The sequence below is a fragment of the Alosa pseudoharengus genome, unplaced genomic scaffold, assembly GCF_046254945.1.
Source record: "Alosa pseudoharengus isolate Yale_2024_CS ecotype anadromous, Long Island Sound unplaced genomic scaffold, YU_APseudo_1.1 YU_APseudo_1.1_scf_4, whole genome shotgun sequence".
Classification (NCBI taxonomy): domain Eukaryota; kingdom Metazoa; phylum Chordata; class Actinopteri; order Clupeiformes; family Clupeidae; genus Alosa; species Alosa pseudoharengus.
In genome coordinates, this window is record NW_027468774.1 from 38,573,518 (window position 1) to 38,595,159 (window position 21,642).

The 21,642-nt window shown below is 46.4% G+C and overlaps 1 protein-coding gene across 1 annotated transcript in view; it reads left to right on the forward strand.

Moving 5' to 3' along the window:
• Nucleotides 1–8,148: 8,148 nt before the first annotated feature.
• septin12 (septin 12) overlaps nucleotides 8,149–21,642 on the forward strand; it is an 88,308-nt gene continuing 74,814 nt past the window's right edge. Inside the window, exons 1-2 of the mRNA XM_076266202.1 lie at nucleotides 8,149–8,499; nucleotides 16,595–17,968. Of these exons, the coding sequence (XP_076122317.1) occupies nucleotides 8,445–8,499; nucleotides 16,595–17,968 (1,429 nt within the window). The 5' untranslated portion in view covers nucleotides 8,149–8,444. The remainder of the gene's footprint in view (nucleotides 8,500–16,594; nucleotides 17,969–21,642) is intronic.

Consider the following 21,642-nt stretch of genomic DNA (forward strand, 5'->3'; position numbering starts at 1 on the left):
CTATAACAATATGCACAGGTAAAATATATATGTATACTCAGTGTAACTGCAGTCTAGTCTACACTAAACAATACAAAATGATAAGTATAAGTATATAAATAAGTATATATACTTTTTTGATCCCGTGAGGGAAATTTGGTCTCTGCATTTAACCCAATCGGTGAATTAGTGAAACACAAACAGCACACAGTGAACACACAGTGAGGTGAAGCACACACTAATCCCGACGCAGTGAGCTGCCTGCTTCAACGGCGGCGCTAGGGGAGCAGTGAGGGGTTAGGTGCCTTGCTCAAGGGCACTTCAGCCGCGGCCCACTGGTCGGGGCTCGAACCGGCAACCCTCCGGTTACAAGTCCAGAGTTTTTGCTATGACCATATAAAATAATATGCAGTAAGTATACATTTGATGTAACTGTATCTTGTCCAAAATGACAATCCATGTAATTCATTTAACTAATTTAGTATAATCTGGGATATAGGGCATAATGGAACTTCAATCAAGTGAACCGGCTCATGACCTAAACCTGGATGATTCTTGCTAGAAGGCATGATTGAAGTCTCATCAGCCACAGAGCTGCTGTTGATGTCTCTGCCACTAGCTAGGTCGATGACCAGGGAGCATCACCACTGTGTGATGCTTTTTCAGAGTTAGTATGTTCCTATTCCAATTACAGGGCCATGAACGCTTACGTAACACAGGGAATCTGCTCACATTCTCAGACACACTCTATGTGGGGATCTCATCCCTGATAGTGCGAGGGGTCTGATTCGGTGATGATTAATCAAAGTTAGGTGGTAATCTGGGACAGTGTGAGTTTCCAGGCACCAGGCACATTCCCCAAACTAGACTAAGGAGTTCTGAAGGTGGAAGGTTTTACGATCACCAGCCACATAGTCTGACGCTGCTGCTGGCTGCCATGGATGCAAAAGCATGAGGAGGACTTCACAGCAGACACCTTCACAGGCTGGATAAGACATTCCAGAGGAATATTTCCACGCTGCATGGCAAGGGGAGGTATCCATTGATTTGGATGACAATCTGTGGACAGGAACATCAGAGAGTGAAGAGAGCATAATTCCCTATAAAGTGCCATTTGAATAGTTCTAAAGGATGTTTTATATATGTTCACATTTGTCATTTTATTTTTTTTCCTTTGTGCTATACAGTGTTTTCTTTATCACAATGACATGGACTCAACTAATTAAAGCACACACAGTGAAAGCATACATGTGGAATGCTATTTACGTTGTGCTATTTGCATTGATATATTATGGCACACGGAAGTGCAGCCTTCTGCATTGTTATTAAAAAGCCTTACAATGACTTGGCACTGCCATGTTCACTGACATATTATTTACTTTTGATTTCGAGCAAGTGAAAAAAATGTTTTAGTACAAAAGTTTAACTAGAATGGTTAAATTGAAAGATATATATATATATATATATATATATATATATATATATATATATATATATCTATATATATTTAGTTGAAAATGTTTGACTAATAAAAGTTGAGCAATAGCTTTGAGCCTCAATTAGATTATGTTTAATATGTGTGTATAAAGCTGTGGGGGTAGTTTAATTGAATGCCTCATTCAAATAACTTCAGGCAATATAAATAGTATTGGTGACTGCTTGCATTTGTGAGGGTAAAAAGGTATAAAACCCAAAACAAATAGGCCTACAGTATAATTTTAGCAACATTACACATTTAGCACTGGATGACAAATTGGATGTCCCTCAGATGTGAATCAATTCAAACAGAATGTAATTTCAGGACTTGCTTTTGCACAGAAATGAATGAATGGCCATTTTGTTTTCTTTTCTGCAGGAGTCTGTTAGAATGTGTCACAGTGTGCTGTGGCCAGATATAAGACGCAGATTGCATTCCCGTTGACATGACATGCCATTTAATTAAATTGTGTGAGTTGGTGTCACTTTGGCTGGACACGCGATTGCCTTCGCTCCTATCCGCTGTTCTTCTTTACATAGCCAAAGCGCATGTCTTAACAAAAGAAACATTTTTGTCTGGTCTGAAACATCTTGCCCATTGTATTGTGTGGGTGTGGGAGCCATTCACCCATACCCTGTGACAGTAACAGCAGGCTTTACAAAGCACCAAAGATTTAAGGAACAATATTTCCCATGGGGCATGGAGAAAAAAAAACACATTGTGAACTGCTTTCGCCACAATGCTGCAACCTGAGAGCGCATCAGCCTACGACCAACATACAATTGTGTTATTTTACAATATTGTAATTCAAAAAAATTCTTAGCTTGTAATTGGCTTGGGGGGGGGGGGGGGGTACATACATCAATTTCTTTTCACAATCTTGGGTAATTTCACAATCAGGGTAAGTGCTTGAAATTCTCTGCATACATTCTCTACATACCTCAAACAATGTGATTATGTTGGATAACTATATGTTATTATTAATGACTAGATGTAGGCAGAGCCTGATGATTTGAAAAATAATTGCCAAAATACAATTTGTTGGCACAAAACACATCATTCAGTCATTTTCACCCTCAACTTGACGTTTCATTTTAAAATGTACATTACTTCAACGTATCACAGTAACAAAATGTTACTGTGGCCAGAATGGACCACACTTGAACATTCTGTAATATGTTAACATTGTGTTGAAGAAAGCACAGAATTATCATACTGAATTGACTGACTTAAGAATGGTCAATGACCAGTTGCATGAAACATGGTTTAATCCCTCAACAGATTAAACAAACAAAAAAAAAAAACATAAATAATGATATTTCAAAAAGTTTTAATTTTTAGGCCTTTGAGAAAGAAAGAGCTCACGCTGATTGTAAAACTACCCATGCAATTCTGCATTATAAACAGCATTTGTGGGATCATCTTGGTACAAGCAAGTGTATAATGAATCAAAAAGCAAAGTGAGAATATCAATACAGTGCTGCTTCAATACGCCACACCAACACACCAACTCCATCCACAGTGAAGCTTGAAGGACACATCTCGGCTTGCCCTCCACACCCCCTTACCCCCACTCTCAAGCTATGCCCCACACTCAAGCCTGGCCTGCTCATCCATCAAGCTGTCTCAGCCTGTGCAGTGGACCCAGTGAGAGTGGAATACCCTACTGCTCTCTCTCTCTCTCTCTCTCTCTTTTTTTTCTCTCTCTCTCGTGCTGCCTGGCAATATGGAGTTGAGAGTGTAGAAAGGAAGGATGCAAGAATGCCATGCCTTTGTTTTTGGTTCAGTAAGTTCAGTAATGCCTTTGCATAAATTACAGGCCCTGTGGAGAGATTTTGCATTTGATCCCATAGGTGTTAGGTGGGTGCCATTATCAGCTTCTTTGAATTTGTTCGTGGCACACGGTTAAATAGTCAAAGTAACAAATCACTGTGATGTTGGAGCTTTGACGAGGGGGCTTTTGTTCATGTATTGCGGATGAGAATCGCCAAGGGCATCAAAATGGTAACCTCAGACAGTGCAGAATGTATGCGATCCCAGTAGGTGGCAGTCGGGAGCTATGTAATAAGATTATTTCAAGACATATGGCATACTGTGCTCCAGGTTAAACAAAGTATCAAAATGGTAACAGAAAAGACGCACCTCTCACCAGAAATGCAAACATAGTCTATCTAGACGTTTATTTAATTTGGGGCTGACCTGAACCTGTATCAGTTAGAGAGAGATACTGAATAAGCCACGTCTTTTAACTTTACTAACTTTACTAATCGAGTGTCAGACATTTCACAATTTAATTTGAAAATGTCCAGACCTACCTCTTTGGACAGAAAGGAACGGAGGAAGCTAAAGCTTCGGGGCACTGCGGCCTAATCTCGTCAAAGAAAAATTGACAGACGTGTTAATTGTTTCCCACAACATTGACACGATTATTGGAAAAACTGAAACCAATGAACTATCCTGGGAGGTGCCTCCTGGCCATCCACAGCCGAGCAGAAATCACCGACGGGTTAAATAGCGGACATCTATCTTGTGAAACATATGGAAGGTTAGTCGTTGTGCAACAGTGTGCCGAGAAGTATTCCTAGGTTATCTATAGGCTTGCATTTCTTTCAGCAGTTCACAATATAGCTCGCGGGTGTTCTTAGCACCGATGTTGTCTTGAGTGGCTGTCAAACCATTCAGCTTAAAAGACCTCACCTCAAAAGTCAGTTGTGACTTAGCTCGTTTCCCTCACATGTTATGTCACAATCTAGGCAATGTAATGACATTTGTAATTTACATTCACAGAGATGCACTCATGTAGTCTGATCTCGTGTAGGTGTTGCCTAGCTACTTTATCTGGTGACCCCTCAAAATAAAAAACAGCTGAACAACACTGTGTGTGGTAGCAGCTAATGATTATTGCAGTGTGTGCCCTAAAGGTGATCAGAGCCTTCTGACTGATAATTACCTGGGAGTATTTATGCTGGGGATAATCCTAACCCCCCTCCACGCCACTGGTGGTTCCTTAAAACCCCCTGCATGGTCATGGTTGGCCATGTCTGTGAAAGGCAGAAGATGGGTATGATAATTAGCCGATTTAGCGGAGTGTTTGCTCAGGTAGGTTGCTGGGGATGATGGGATATTTGTCTGGGAAGCCGCAGGGCTGGTGCCAGGCCCAGGGTATCTTTTAGGTGATGTAGAGCTCAAGCCGTGTTGCGAGAAAGCAGAGGCAGTGCAGAGCGCCTATAGTGCTGCCGAAGCGAGATACACAGACTCGCGCAGGCAAACACACACAAATATCTTCATTGACATTTCAAACATGCTGTTGGACCTTAGGATAGAATCAACACATTCATAATGTATGACACATTCTGTGCAGTGAGTGCAATAATGTAATTGGATCCAGGGAATATAAAAAGAGAGAAAGAAATCTATTGCTTTTTGTAGGGCTGAGGCAGACACAGTGCTTAGTCTTTTTTCTTCCTTTTTATACGAACCCTCCAGCCTTTGATCAGATTTTTCTCGCTTCTGTGGTCAGTTGAGCAGCATCAGTGCCGACTACAAATATTAATCTCCAGGTCCATGCCAGAACGTGGCTCTGAATGAATAATTCATGGCAGCAGGAGAAACAGGGGAAGGTGAGCTTGCTAGTGGCCATAACCTGACTAAGTTGAACAGAAAGATACACTGCCAAACAAGAGAACAGATGTGAATCCAACAGAGACCACATTGAAAACATAGACTGTGGCCTGCGGTGCCAGAGTGTTTTCCAGTCTGTTTGACTCGATTTCCTCCTGGTCCTGGTATAACTGTCTGCTTGCACTTGCCCACTCTTAAAAGCAGATTATTTGGCTAAATGACTGTTTGAGCTCCTCAAGGGTGTACATACCTCGCGTTTGGAAAAGAGCCTCTTATCTGCGTCCCAGAGGCAGGTGAGGAGCAAGAGGGCAAAGGTCGCCTATTGTCCGAGGGAGCGAGCCTGACTTAACCTGCACAGCTCTTCTATTTAATTGCCCACTTCAAGGGTGGGAGAAAGGGGTCGGGATGACGGGCAGATGAGCAGCCAAGTCAAGCATGGACGTTGCATACCTGGGCTTGACACAGCTGTCAGGGTGCACCTTTTGCTCACAGGTAATCCCCAATCTGTCATCATTAATGTGACCACGCTTCACAGCGCCTCCTCTGAGAGTGCTACTGCAGCAGGTCTCTTAAAGATGGCCAGATGTATTTATCAGTACAAGACTGCTGGACACTTTATAATGACTTAATATGCGCCTGCTGTACACTTTATTGAATTCTTCAAATTCATATTCTATTCACACACGTGTTTTGAATTCTTGTTTTGATATTTGATCTGTGGCTGTGGGGAGGCACATAGGTTGTTTTTTTTTCTTGAACACCTTGGGTCATCTCTTCATGACGATTGTAAGATGTTTGAGAGTGGAATGAAATAAGCCCAAACAACTAGCTTTCAATGTGTGGCCGGGAAAAATTATTGCTGAATTTGAGGGAAATTGACTGAGGCCCTTTTCAAATCCCCACCCAAACTCCTCTTAGAGACGTTTCATGAAACCGCAGCACTCAGGAAATTGAAAGCATTCATTTGTTTATTTACCATTTTAGAGGGTGTAGTCTCCCCTGACCCACAGAATGTTTGGTGTATGCACCATCGTTCACTGAGAGGCTTCTTTCATTTACAGAGGAAATCAGTGCACCCATTGAAGCAGCACAGTAACACAATAAAAGAAAATATGTTTCAGTGTGTTTGCATGCATGGCCAAGGATTTGAACAGGCTATTACAGTGTTAATAGTCAATAATGACTGCATGAGGGTCAGCCCTCTCATATTTCCCCATAAATTCCCCAGCCCCCACCCCCCTTCAAGAAACATCGCATCAGTGGGCCTCCGGTCTTCCGACAAGCTTGGCAAGGATCCACTGATGCCAGCATCACACTCCCTAGATTAATCCTTCTCGTTTCTTTCATTGGCTTCCAACATTCAAACCCAAGAAAATTGGCCTTTTTTATAGCCACTTGGGTTGTGCGGTTTGGCCCCATAAGCCAGCAAAATTTGACAGGAACAATTAGTAGCGCTGATATGGAGGAGGCACAGCAGCAGCGCCGCCGCCACAGCCTCCACCTCCTCCATCACCACCACCGCCAACATCTATGCCCACATTCCTTCCCTACTAGCTTACTAAGTGGCCCTTGAACCATCCAGACCTGTGGCCTGCCTCCGTCTCTCTGACCCATGAAAAGGGCCGGTGACAGTAATCCCCAAACGTACTGAGCTCATATGGCTAATGAGGACTAGCCTACTTCAGTTTATGGCTCTTAGCGGGCGCAGCGCTGCTAGTATGGGAACCGGCTCACATGGGTCTCCTCGTCACTCCAGGTTTTTTAATTGGCTAGTGTTGCCCATAGTGGTGGCGCTGGGGTGGGCAGCAAGTGCAGTGAGACAGAAAAGACACCAGCCTGGCGGCATAGCATTGAGGGATAAAAGGAAGTGTGTGTGTGCGTGTATGTGTGTGTGTGTGTGTGTGTGTGTGTGTGTGTGAGTGTGAAGAGAAAGAGAGGAGTGTGATGGGGAGGCTTGTGTTCTGAAATTAAGGACATTCTCACAGAAACCTTTGAGCATGTGTCGGTTTGCACAGGCTATGCCAAAAAGTTTATGCCAGAATTACAGTGACACTGAGCTAAAATCACTAGATTGGATTGGGGATTGTTTGTTTTTTCAGCAGTGTTGGCCAACAGAATGGGTGGCGAACTGTTCATTATTCAAAGTGAGTCAACATGAAACTGTGTTTTAAAACGTATGGGCCGTTGCCTGACTTTCTAGAACTAAGACTGCATTCTCTACAAATGTGCAGAGTGAAGGGGGCTGAGACTTTAAATAAATCCATCTTGTTTTCTTTTGAAAAAGTTATCAAAATGATTGCTCTGCTGTTTGTCTTACCAATGCAAACAGTTTGATGGAGTAAAAGCTTACAAGAGCATTATAAAGAAGTGGTTACGCTCCATTTGCAAAGCTAGTTTGTGGTCTCCTAAAAGTTAAAGGAAACAATCCAAAGCAAGAGCCCAGACACATGACTCTCAAGGTTAACCCTTAAAGTTAATCCAGATAACCCTCACAGTCACCCCCATAAAACTAAGATTAAACATCCATTCACATTGTATTTCAACAATCTGTTAATTAATTTGTCTGCTTATAGAGTCCCTGACATGTCACTTGACAATTTATTGACATAGTAAATAAAAAACAATGATTGTTCCCCTTGAGATGTAAGCAAAAGTAGGTGTTCACATGCATGGGGGAGTAAAGGGTTTAAGAGTTGTACCCTTGAGGGTTGAAACCCCCCACAAAGCTCCATAATTCCCCAAATAACTAGAACTCCTTCCCATTAAAACAAAACCACCAAATAGCTCGTTTTAATCTTTGCCAGGGAAAGTGTTGTTTTCACATGACCACGCGGTCACACGCACCACTTCTAGACCCACGAATGTTTACGTTCCTTAAAATCGTGTGGAAGCATTTCGTCTTTGGGGATTAACAGCGCAGAAAGATCAAGATCACCATTCATCCCCTCCCCTTTGCTAGAAGCCCCGCCGGATCAATTAATGCGCTTAGCAAAGAGTAAAACAAGACGGGCATTTTGCCGGAGTCCAGGTGTAGCCAGGGGGTTAGGTGAAGTTGGAGAGAGATCCCCGCTCCAGAGGGGCAGGACCGTGAGCTGAGGGTGAAGCTAGGGGAGGAGGCGCATCTAGTGATTTATTCGAACGGAGTGTAGATTGATAGGGAGCCGCTGCGTTCTTGCTGTGCGCACTCGGATGTGAGCGGAATCTCGCGAAATCGCAACTTTTTGGTTGCAATTTTCTTATTCAAAGACCGCGAAAGTTTTGTTTGTTTGTCTGGAGAAGTCGGAAGGAATTCATTGTGCACATATTTGAAGATTTCATTTGAACGACTGAGTGCCATTTAGGACAACTCTTGTGCACAGAAGTCAGGATGTCAAATATTTCTGTGAATGACCATCTTGAGGGGATATTGTCTGACTTTGAGGGTGAGTCTGATTTAAGTTAGTTGTTTAGCTTTGTGGGACTATATGTAAAGTGTACTCTGTTGAACAGTGCGAAAATGTAGCCCACAAGTAAATATTTGCTATTGTCCATTCACCTCCCTCAGCATTGATATGTGTTCTATTGTAGCCTACAAACTGCGTTTGCTCAAACTTATGTTCTGGCGGTAAAGAGTTTAATTACACGGTTTCAAAGCAAAGACAAGTCAACTGCAGACTATACTTTCCCTCTGTAAAGACCCATTGGATTTTTGGAGATGGAATGCATTCATTCCACAAGTATGCGACCCCAAGCACATGGAGAGTTATCGTTTTCCTTTCTGCCCATTCACTGTAGCCTGTAATCCATCAACAATAATAACAATTCCTTCAACAAGTCCATCTATTCTTGTACTATTATGACAGAATTGTTTTTAATCAAGGTTTCCTCAAGGTATGACGGTACTTCTCTGTAGAAAAAGGAACACTGCTTCCGTTGCAACTATGTCATTATGTGATGATCTTCACGGTGCCTCAGCTGTTTTCTCAAATATATGCCCATAAAACTGTTAATACTTTTCAATCTTTGCCAATTTATTATATATTAACTTAAACTAGAAAGTTTCCTAAACTTAATGTTTATCCCTTTAGCTAAATAAACTTATCTCAACAGTATTAGGAAATAAATAAAGTGGTATGAAGAGTCTAAGTTGTATTTCCTTGTAAATAGTAAACTGAGTATGGAAGTCCAGTACTCGCTGTTTCTTTTTCTCTCTTTCTTTTTTGTGTGCGAGGCATGATGTTGAACATTCCCATTCGCACCCCCTAAATTCTGAGGACTGTTTGTTGTAATTAGCCTGCCATGCATTGCTCTTAAACTAAACCCTGGCCTTAGATACAGTGCAACGCTGAAGCGCTTTATTTAGAAAGCTATCTCCACACAGACAGACTTCTCTACTACCGTGGCCACTATTGGATTTGACACACATTTCTGACCTCTCCTTGCAGATCTGTCATGAATGGGGACAGGGGAAGGGACTACAGAACAATGGAGTCTCTCTCAGGGCATAGCTGTTTAGACAGGTGCTGATAGGGGGAAAAACAAATTAGTTCAAGCCTTTGGAATAAAACACAATCTATTATTGCATTTGTGTGCTTGTTGGGGACTATTGTTTTCCTACACAGTTGCATTTCTTAGGCCGATGATCACTTGAGGAAGTTGACATAGCTCTTTTATGGCACAGCTCATCATTACTTATACTGTGTGTGTAGCACAGACTTACAGGTATCAGTGACCTGACATGTGTTGCTCACATTTGTTTTGAACCTTTGTGGCTGATAAGAACCTCCGGGTCCCACATGTTTGTACACATTTATGGGTGAGAGGCATCACCCGTAGGAATTTCCAAGCCACACCTTTTGAGATTTGCCCACTGAAACAACTGGCCTTTGCTAAATGGCAAGCAAACATATCAGATGAACTGGCCCGAGTACCCCCCAGAGCTGCAACAACATCATGGAATACCATTGTGTCGTCAGTCGAGTGGTGACGCCTTTGATGCTGAGTGGCTGTAGGCCGTTGGCTGTTGTTTGGGTGTGATCTGGTGCACAGATGTTTTCTAGCATGGGACTATTTGAACGCACGGTATATATAAAAAAACAACAACACAAAAACAAAACAATGTTCTGAGAGGGTATAGGCCTATTTAGGAGAGACGTTTGCAACATCTGTGTGGTATGAATGTAGCTTTGAGTGGCCAGTATTGAATGTGACAGGCTCCCATTTAATTTGGTCAAAGGATGCAATTGTCATCATCTACGCTCCTGTGAGCATCTGGGAATGTGGTGAAAGGCACAGTGTCCTCTGCTCATGGTGCCCCCCTCAATTAGTTTTCTTTTCAATCAGATTTATCCTGTGGGCTATAAACCATGTGATTCGTGGTAGGGGAAGGTATCACAACAGAGAGGTTGCATTTTGGCAGCTTCACCTTAAACTCTCCACAGAGTTCACCTTAGAACAAGGGGCCAGTATGCCACAATGGACCTCAGTGAAGACATACAGTAGCCCTGTTCAACATGCAGGACTAAGGTCCGAGGATGGCAGGCTGGAATGTGTTGGACTGCACAGAGTGTACCGAAGGGTCCTTTCATGTGGCCGTGCAACTGTGAAATGTGTCCCCCCCCCCCCCCTACAGGATACGCATTGGAGTTGAAATTGTTGCTATACGGGTCTTAAGACGAGCTGGATTAAAGCAGGCCTTAATAAAGTAGAAATGCAAGGAGACGCACAGAAAGAGGAATGGAGACAGAGCCCTCAAAGGCGTTTCTTAGTGAATGGACAACCCAGAACAGGCTAGAGAATAGCCCAAAGCCGGGTGGCTGTCAGTAGCCACTAGAACAAATATAAAATACCCTGCCTCCTCCCGCAGTGGGAAACCTAAGACGGCCATTGGGCCTTACCCCTGCTTCTGAGACCCACAGGCCAAGGCCCCCAAGTGGCAGCCTGGGAGATCTGGTTGCTTCAGTAGCCTCAGTATTTCTGGCTCCATGGTCATCAGGTTGACAGCTTATACCTATGCGAAAACAAGGAGTTGGGTTTCGGGGCTTTGCCTCTTCAAGTCCTGACTTTGCATGACCAGTGTTGTGTTTGAGTGATTTTACAGTTTGTACTGAGTTCTCTGGTTCTTCCTGTTAACATGCAACTCAACTGAGTTTTGGTGGAGGTTTTTGTTTGGAGAAATGGCAGTAATGTGAAGGTGTGACTGCATGTGGTCGTGTGTGTGTGTTTTGCCTGTAATTACCCAGGCTCCAGTAGAAGCCCCCATCACAGGGCAGTGGTCTAGTACTCTGTGGCTCTCTGTGCTCCTTGCATGAACACATGTATTGGTTTCAGCCAGGTCATGTGGTTTCCTAGAAGGCAGAGAAAACATACATGAAGAAAAAAAAAGTGTGGGGGGGGGGCATTACATAAAGGAGGTTATGGATAGGAGTCAATAATGATGATTTATGGGTTTCCTGTCACACCCAAAGCAAAGTACTTGTTTAGATCACACACACAGGCACTCCAGGCAAACAGCAGGTCCACCTAAAAAACCCAAAGAGTTGTTCACCGGAGGCGGAACTGTAAAACCGCCTGTTTGCCTCTAGAACCGTCACTCAGGGTGTCATCTCTGAAGGAAGACCTCCACTCCTGACTTGCTTTTTTACATTGGAATTCCATTTTAACAAGACAGCAAGCATACTTTAAGTAGTGTTTCCACTACTTCCTCTATTAAAGAAGAGAAAGAGAGAGAGTGAGAGAGAGGAAGAGAGAAAAAGAGAAAAGTTGGCAGTAGAACAGTGGTTCTTAACATAAAGTTCAGACTTGCCAGTGCATAATTGCCTCTAAAAGTGCATGCCTTTGATGAACATCCTCTATAAAGCAAATGGAGATGTGCATTAGGTTCCCCTGGCCCATACATGTTCTCTTCACGTGTTGTTTCACACTGGCAGCTAAGCGTTTAAGCAAGACCATGTGCCCTGGGGTTTTTTTTTGTTTGTTTTATGCCGGTGGAAACCTTCGCACATGTATACGCACACGCATACCTGACTTTTAGCAGCCCAGGAAGAACGGGTTAAAAGAAATACACCGAGGGTGATGTAAGTGCCGTGGCCCGTGCTCCCTCACTCTCTGATGAGGTGTGTTAAAGAGTTTGTGAAAGTGCGAAAGCTTTTTAGAACGCCCCAGGGATGGCAGAACCTATAGGGGTGGGGGGGTGGGATGGGTGGAGGGAGGTCTAGTTGAGAGGGATGTTGGGGGGGGGGGGGGGGTGTCTTGGTGAGTGTTGTTACGACACTGAAAATGGCAGGTCGGAATTCAGATTCCAGATGTGCTTTGAGCTTAGGGGGGGGGCTGCACAGGTAGATGGCTGCTGGGCCATGTGGGAGAGAGAGAGACAGAGAGAGAGAGAGAGAGAGAGAGACAGAGAGAGAGAGAGAGAGACAGAGAGAGAGAGAGACATAGAGAGAGAGAGAGAGAGAGAGAGAGAGACAGAGAGAGAGAGAGAGACTGAACAGATAGAGGGGTCGTCAGAGAATACCTGCCTGGAATGTGTGTGGTGGTGGTGGTGGTATGTGGAGGTGGGAGGTGGTGGTGGTGGTGGGGGGGGGGGGTGCAGCTGAGTGTGAGGTGGGGGTTGAGAGGCTATACGGGATGGTGGGGGAGAGAGAGCTCAGACAGGCCCAGACTAGCCTCTCCTTCCCAGTCTGTCCAAAGGTCTCAGCTCCCCTTCGTCAACAGCTTAGACTTTCCCTCCTTCCGTCTCTCCCCCGACTGGACCCCTCATGGCGGATGTCCACTGAGTGACACATGGTGCAGTGGCTGATGCTGCCTGTCATATTCATCAAACTGGGCTGGGAGGGAGAAAACTGCTAAAAGCATGTTGTGACTGACTCTTCTCTGGATCTGCATCTCTGGATCACTGGTCAGGATGGAAGGCCAGTAGCAGTTTTTTATGTGCCAGACAGACGTCCACGCGCGGCACTCTCACCCTGGTCACCCCCAAAACTTCCATCCCCTCCCCTCCCCTCCAGAATGCCCCCAGGCTACCATCAAGTGCGCAGCCTTTTTTCTCCCCAGCGAGTCGCCCCCTCAGCCCACATACCATAAACTTAAGCCCGTAAAATAACAGGCCATCAGCCAATGTGAGGCGGGCTGGCAGATGAATGCACGAGGGTAGCTGAGGAGAATCTACCCTGTCGTCTACCTTTATTAAGCTCTGCGTGACAGTACAAATCCCACCCTTTGATTGCGCGCCGACGCGATTCGCTTTCCGCTTCCTCTGTAGAGTCGCTCTCTCGCCAACTTATAAAGTGCCTGCTCCGTTCCGTTCCACGCCACGCACGGCCGCAGATGTCGGTAGAGAAAAAAAAAAAACGCTTGCCCCCGTGTTGCCTGTGGTGATCTCCTAAGCCTGCATGCTGACTGCCAAGTGATGAGAATCTGCTTCTCCTCACACGCGGAGAAGGTTGGAGGGGGGATTTTCTCTCTCTCTCTCTCTCTCTGCTTCTTAAATCACAATAACACCCCCCCCCAGTGGGTCACGCAGCTCGAGAGGGGGCCTGCGAGGCACAGCTTGATTGCTCCAGATTTGCAGGAAATTAAAGAGAGGACCTCTGAGAGCCCTCTGATGAGCCGAGTGTCAACGGTCTGCGTGACAGGAAGTGCATTATCACGGGAAGGGGTGGGGGGGGACACCCCCTGTTTCCCACAGTGCAACAGTGAAACCCTTAAAAGAACAGCGTCAGGGAGGTGCCTTATCCGCCCCCACACCACCACCACCCCTGAGTCCCCTAGCAGAGCAGAGTCCATCCCGCGCCACTGTTGGAAAACAAAGATTAGACAAGAGACTATCAGGTTGTCCTGGGGTTTTTTGTTGTTGTTTGTTGAGGGGTAAAAACATCATCATATTCAGCAGGTTGTGTGTAGCTCCACGGGTAAGCTGAGAGGATTAGAACCGAAAGGAACGCTGAGAGAGAGAGAGAAAGAGAGAGAGAAAGAGAGAGAGAGCAGAGTAGTCCCAGAGTGGAGACGTGCCACCAGCGCTCGCCTGTCATCGTAATTATTTCCTCAGTTTTTGAGCGGGTGCCAGCAATCACCTGATATCTCCCCCTAGCCGCCCCCCACCCCCGCCCCGACTCCCACCCCACCCTCCACCCCTTCCCTTGCCTGAGCTGCCAGGGCGAGTTCACACTCGTCCCGGCTCTGCTTTGTGCAAAACCGTTAGCGTTGTGCCATGCTGTTGGAATTCCTCTGCGGTTGGGGGCGCTGGGAGTAGCTGCGTTATTGTCGTGGTGGTGGTAGTGGTGCACGGCCGCAGCTACGTGCCTCTCACTCGTTGCTCTCTTGTGTCTCCTGTGTGTGAACACCCACGGCGACCAAGCTGCCAGCCTGCTGCGTTTTTTTTGTTGTTTTTTTTACGACATCCAAAACAAGTGCTCGCTGGCCGCTAATGTAGTCTTTCACCAAACCCCCCACCCAGCCAAAAGCCACACAGAGCGGCGTGCACCAGAGCGCGTGCACCCGGTTGTCCATTAAGGCTGAGAGGACCATGTGTCTATGGCACAGGGGGTCACGCTGCTGGAATTTGATTAGGGGGCTAAACTCTCACAGCTGTGCTGCTGTTGATGGAACTGACGGAGACAACGGGACCGTGGTCTTGCTCACTGTACAGAAAAAGAAGGAGCTGGGGGTGGGGGGTTGTCAGCCACTGCTTCATGAAATGTGATTTGATTTAGCGCTTGAAGTTTCTTGCAGCTCTTAATGAGTAGCATACCCTACAGAAAGACGTGCCGCTCACCCAGTGGCGCGAGATAAAAATCAGTGTTGCTACTCCAGATGCTGTGATATCCCAGGCACCGATAGCGTCCTGTTTACACAGTTCTGACTGACTGAGCCTGAATGGGATAAGGCTCTGAGAAATGACTTCTTGCCTGAGGTTTTTTTTTGTTTTTTTTTTTGCTTTTCAGTTTTGTGTAATTAATGATTAAGACATTTGTTAGTATGAGAGAAAGACAGTGACAAAAAATGTGTAAGAGAGCAAGAAAGAAAGAGAGGGAGAAATAGAGAAAGAGAGAGAGAGAGAGAGACTTATATCAGAGTTATCTCATTTCAACTCCCCACACCGCCATGCTTGTCTGTTCCCGCCGTTGTCACATTAAATGCTTTTTCGGTCGGCAGAAATGCCTCTCTCTCTCTCTCTCTCTCTCTCTCTCTCTCTCTCTCTCTCTCTCTCTCTCTGTGTGTCTGGGCTGATGCTGTGTGAGAGTGAGTGTGGGTCTGTCTGCGGACGCTCTCATTGTTCTCCACTGGAATTCTGGGTCATGGCAAGGGCCGCTGTAATCCAAGCCTTCAGCCCCTGACACTCTGTCCGTGAATCGGCCCTTTGTGCAGGAGGAAGAGCCTTAGCCTCTCACAAAGGGAAAAGGTCGGAAAACAGTGTTTGCCATTGGCTTTGTGTCCCAGGGTCTGGGGGGGGGGATTAAGGGACACCAGCACAATTCACATGGTCCAGGTGTGGAGGGGCCATTTTGTATCTTGCGGTCTTACTTTGTGCACACTCAGAGCTTTTTGTCTTTGTTGGCTTTGCATTTGTGTGTGTATATATATGTATGTGAGTGCATTGTTATAAACGCTGTCCAAAAAGTCCTAAAGATTTTAGTCAAAGACTACCACTAAGACTACCACAGGTGTGTGTGAGGACTTTCCAGATTGTTGGGAAATCTCAAAACTACTTTTGTGTTTTTGCCTTCGTTCTTGAGGGTAATGTACAGAAACTAAGGACCTCACTGTGCTGTGCAAACACGTGCACGCTGTCGCCTACAAGTAAACTGTCTAAATCTGTCAAGCCATCAACAGTCCTACATGTTTACGTGAATCTTGGACTCCTTGCTAGCTCTGAGTCTGGATTGAATGAGACACTTGCAAGACATAACCTGGCTTCAGGAATGAAGTATGCTTTACATAGTGATGTCATGTCAACCTCAAAGAAAGATCAAACAGACACCACTGTAATTATAGCTTGGCCTCTAACAATGTGTCTGACAGAGGGCCATTGAAAATGGGCCCTGCTCTGTCTTTTACACAGAAGTGCAGACTCTCAAGCTTTTAGTGGCACTATAAACACAATCTGGTAAATGACCGCTATACATCGATTTTTTTTTTATTGTTATCATGAAAGCAACAGAGGAGCTTTGAAGTATGTGTGGATCAGTATAAAGTAAATGGGTTACTTTAGCTGTGGTGAAAACCTGCATTTTTTGTTCCTAGAGACATTCTTTTTACTATGTTAACAGACTTAAGTATATGGTATTCTTCAAAAAGTTTTTATTCTTTCGCATTCATTGTTCTTTGTGTTTCAGCTTCAGCACTGCTTATCACTAACACCTAGACTTTGATGTGTTAAAACTGTGTTTCAGCTATGTTTTTATACTTCCTTTAGACCAGAGATTTGTAAAAAAAATGAACTAACACTGAATTTACAAATGTGAAAATGTACCACCAAATGAATGAATCAAACCACCAAATGAATTTCTGCTAACATGAATCTCTATTCCATTACAGCGCTGAAGCGATCCTTTGATATTGACGATGTGGACGAGATCCCAGCCTTCTCCCCAGCGTCTCCTGTCACTTCCCCCATAAGCCCCACCTCCATTCTCAACAAGACCAATGAGAGCCGGAGTCCGTCGAATCACATGTCCTCGGCCTACCGCTCCCGGATCAGCGTGGGATCGAGTCCCGCCCAGAGCCCTGTGCAGAAGACCAGGATGGTCTCCAGTCTGTCCTTCAACCGGGGCACCATGGGCAAGCCAAACATCCACGCCAGCACTGGCATCAACCGAGCCGCGTCCTTCCAGAACAAGTTCAACCCCAACGGATTCAACTCGTCGTCAGGCCCCGGCAGTGACAACGACAGCCTGCATAGCTCCTCCTCCAGCCTGGAGTACCAGGCCTCGTCCAAGCTGAACTCCTACGCCACCAGCCCCCCGCAGAGCCCCATGTCAGGGGTCGGGGAGTACAACAAGGCCCCCTGCATGACCAGCCCCGTCCTGAAGAAGTTCTCCTCGCACGGGAACGTGTTCCACTCGGAACTGGAGAACCCTCTGGTCATCCCCACCGAGCCCATGGGCATCACCCACGGCTCCATGCCCTCTCTGGATCTCCAGATCGAGAGCGGCGGCATCAGTGGGATGAGGCGTGTGGTCTCGCCCGGCTCCCGCTTCGCCAACGCCGGCGTGCCGTGGAACAACGTCCCGCACCGCGGGATGCAGAATGCCAGCCCGTACGGTAAGGAGCCTCCGTACTCGCCTCCCAACCACCAGCCGCAGCAGTCCCCCAAGCCCAAGGAGCGGGCCAAGCTCAACAAGTTCCCCCTGGATCTGGACAGCCTGGTGGCCAATAAATGCCAGGTGGTCGAGGCCACCGGCGCCCCCCCGAAACCCCCTCCGAGGTTCCTGCCCTGCTCCAGCAGCCCGTCCATGTCCACCAGTCCCTCCGCCTCCATCAGCAGCCTGGACAGCACTGACCTGACCCTCGTCCACCACCACAACAACAACAACAACGTGGAGAAGAGGGAGCCGGTGTGCTCCCAGCCCGGTGCCATGCCCGTGCCCTGCGTCAGCCCGTCTCCCGTGCCACTCTCGCCGGCCCAGACCCCGCAGCTCAACCTGGCCTCCCAGCCGCAAGTCGTCCAGCTCTCCCCGGTCACCCTGCCGCCACAGCTGCCGCCGTTCGCTGTCCCGGACCACAGCGCTAACGAGGCCGACCTCGACGTGACCCAGGCCAAGGAGAGCGTTGGCTCGATACTCCAGAGGATTGCCTCCTTCTCCCGGGTGGATGCCAAGGTGCCAGCCCAAAGCCCCATCCTTCCTTTCAGCAATGGCATTAAGAGGGAGTCACCAGCCTTGCAAAGGCAGGAGCATGCCAGGGAGGAAGGTAAGACAGCATATGCTTTTATAACCACTGTACAATGACTACTACTCCAAAAAAACAAAAAGCAAAACACTTTTGTTGCACTACTTTCTTGCCCTATTGGGAGGTCTTTATGAAGAGCCACAAGGAAAATCGGAACACCCAGACTATGCAGAAGGCTGAGACTGCTTTGGCATTTTGTACCATTAGTTAAGTACATACTGAGGGACATGGGAAGGAGGGGGAGCCCCCCTCCCCCCTGCTGTCTACCACCATTAGAGCTTATCTTTGTTTGAAGCCATGTTGTCATCACAGGTGTCTGTCAATGCCTCACAAACATACAGTAGAGGAGAATGAGGGAGGTCAAACTAAAAGAAAATAATGTCAGATGCATACAGAGACAGTGAATGAATGAGACAGAACGGGGGGAAGCCCACCAACAACAATGGGTGAAATTCTTGTCATATCAACAAATAGCTGAGGGCAACCAGTGATAGCGGCGCAATGCAGCCTGTCAACACAATTCATTCCCGTAAAGTAATCCCCTGCTGGCCACCGCTGTGGTTTCCTTCCTGCCAATACGAGGCAGCTCTGCTCTCTTCCCCACGGGGGAGAGACGCGAGTCCCCCAGGTGCTGAGCTGATCCGCAAAGCGAGGCGTCTCTCACCTGCCTCGCCATTCCTGGGGGAAGTTGGGAGGGGGAAAAAAAAACACGAAAACCTGTCAAGACGTTGTTGTTTTTAGCCCCGCTCACCTTTGGGATCAGCCCAAATCCTAACACGACGGGAAGCGTTGACGTCGGCGGTCTAATGGTATTTCCCCCCCTAGCTGACAGAAATAGGTTTTGTGGCTGAGACCTGAGGGATTTAGCCGTGGGCAGCATCAGTAAGCGTGCCGCCTGAGATCCGCTCACATCCGAGCTGGGCTGGGCTGGAGAGAGAGAGAGAGAGAGAGAGAGAGAGAGAGAGGCAGTGAGTTGAGGTCTAACAAGAGCCAGGACTTTTGTGCCTTCAAAAGCCACCAATGAAACAAATGTGTGTTGAAAGAGCTTCAGTATGAGACCAGATGTGACAGGTAGAAGCATGCTACTGACACTGTGCTGGACTTATTGGCCAATACAAACGTTAGTTGGTAAGGTGACTCATGTGATGTGGAGAGCAGGTGACATTGAAGTACTTGACCTACACCAGATAGCTTGGCTGCTGTACTAGCTGGCCTTGTGCCTGGTGCCTTGGGCAGCCATGTGGAAGTGCTCACTAACTGTGGTTAAGACGTGCATCCCTTACAGGAAACAACCAGAGATGAGAGAAGGAGCGAGTGACATGTGTGGAAGGAGGCTGGCCAAGTTCAGCCTTTTAAAAAAAGCCAAATGGAAGAGGAGATAAACTTATCCACAAACAGATGACAAAGACAGACCAAAAAGTTGTTATCTGATGAGCGGAAAGAAAGAATTCTAAGTTGCAACGTTGTTGTTTTTTTTTTTTCTTGATTCAAAAAGCATTATTTCCGAGGGGTTAAGGGGCTATGCTGTTTTCTAGGTTTTTTTTACCTTTTCCATTTGTGTCCCTTCAGTTCTTCTTATTTTCACTTTCTCTCTCTCTCTTTCTCTTTCACCCTTTCTCTTATTCTTATTTTCCCTCACTCTTTCCCTCCCCCCTTCTCTCTTTCTCTCTCTGGTGCTGTTTAATGGAGGGAAGTTCGCAGCACTTGGTCTGACCAAAGAAAACAGGGACTCACTCAACTGTGAAGACCCCATGGGTGCCTGGTACTACGCTTGGCTATGGAAGAGAAAATGTGGAGGTTCTCCCATGGCACCTATCTTCTGCATCTCTCAAAAAGCAAAAGGGGGAGGGTGTGTGTGTGTGTGTGTGTGAGAGAGAGAGAGAGAGAGAGAGAGAGAGAGAGTGCAAGGGAAACACTGGGATGAGGGTTTCTGACATCCGGCGTGATCTCAGACAGCTGGGTAACAAACGGCCCCACTAGTGCCATGTTTTCCCCTTAAACGTAAACACTGTTGCATTTGCACTGTGTGATTTATACTTTCCAGCGGATATGTTTTCTCTGAGGTGGTGGGGTGTGTGGGGGGGGGGGGGGGGGGGTGCAAACTATAGGCCTGGCCTCGGGGCAAGTTTTCCAGGTTAACAACTGTCAAGCTTTGTTTTTTGACAGGGGGCACAGGAGTCAAATGGAAATGTTGGTGATGTTGTATGGGCTTCTTCCTGAAGCTGACACATCCATATCCATCACTGTTGGTGGGGGTGGGAGGGGTAAGGATGTTAGGTTCATCCAGCTCATAAAAGTTACTCTGGAGAGAGAGAGAGTTAACTAATCTGAGGCAGCTGGCTAGTTGGAACAGAGCTTAACTGTCATTACACTGACGTAGGTGTGGTCGTGTGTTTGCCTCTTTGTAGTGTATCCTCGTGTTCCCTTTCGAGTGCATCCTCATATTTCTTTTCTCTCTTTATCTTGGCCACTGGACTCGAGCAGATGTTTCGGTGTCACCGAGCCAGCTTGACACACCCCGCTCATGTTTTCAGCGTGTTAAAACAGTGGTATTTTTAGATGTACATCTAACACCTCACCCACTCCCATTGTTCGGAGGTCTATGGGGGTTGTTTCTGAACTTCCTGAAAAGGCAGTGAAAATGGCCATTCATCAAGTTTTCTCTGATGTCCTAGGTTTTGTTAACCTGACCTTTTCCAGTTCTCCCTCTTACATAACAGTTAAACATAAGCAATAATACCAGGATTCTAATGACATTTGCTACATTTATTTAAGATCTATATCCTAAAAACCTTGGGGCTCTGAACACTCCGTTAAAACATGCTATCCTTCGTATTGACACTCACCTGGCATTCTGTAGGATATGAGGGGATAAACAGTATGTGTCCAGTACAGCTTGCAGCTCACAAATATTTACATGTAGGCCGGTCAGTTTTCTGCATGCTTGAAGAAGAAGACGAGAGTCGAGTGTTTTTAGTCTGTGTGTGTAAACCTGTCATAACTCAGCCGTAGGGGTTTTCCATGCCGTAGATGTCATCGTTCCAAAAGGAATTTTGCCGATAAGAGGTAACTCCTGAGAGACACTGGGTCTGACTTGGCCCTGATGTGGCCTGACTGCTGCCAGGGATAAACAGGTTACCCTGTTCCTTGCTTGGAGCACTACTTATGTCAGCTCATTAGAATGTATTTTATGTCCATCGCAAATTACAGTTCACTCAAGCATCAAAAAGATTGACATGTGAAATACCTAGAGTTCACACAGTTGAACACAGCCTGAAATGTCTCAGTGTTGATCCCCAGAACAAGGAATCGCATCCAAAATGTAAATGTAAATCAGGTTTCTCGGCCAAGTATACTTGCGTATACAAGGAATTTGGTCTCTGCATTTATCCTATCCGTGAATTAGTGAACACAGAGAGTTGAAGTACACACTAACCCAGCGCAGTGAGCTGCCTTGCTACAGTGGTGCTCGGGGAGCATTGAGGGGTTAAGGGCCTTGCTCAAAGGCACTTCAGCCGTTCCTACTGGTCGGGGATCGAACCGGCAACCCTTCGGTTACAAGCCCGAAGCCCTAACCAGTAGGCCACGACTGCCCCTATCCAATGGTGCGACAGGCCTGTGCCAACATCAGCTGTGGTCCTGATATTGAGAACACTTATGGATGTTCAGCGCCACACTGATAGAAGAAAATATTA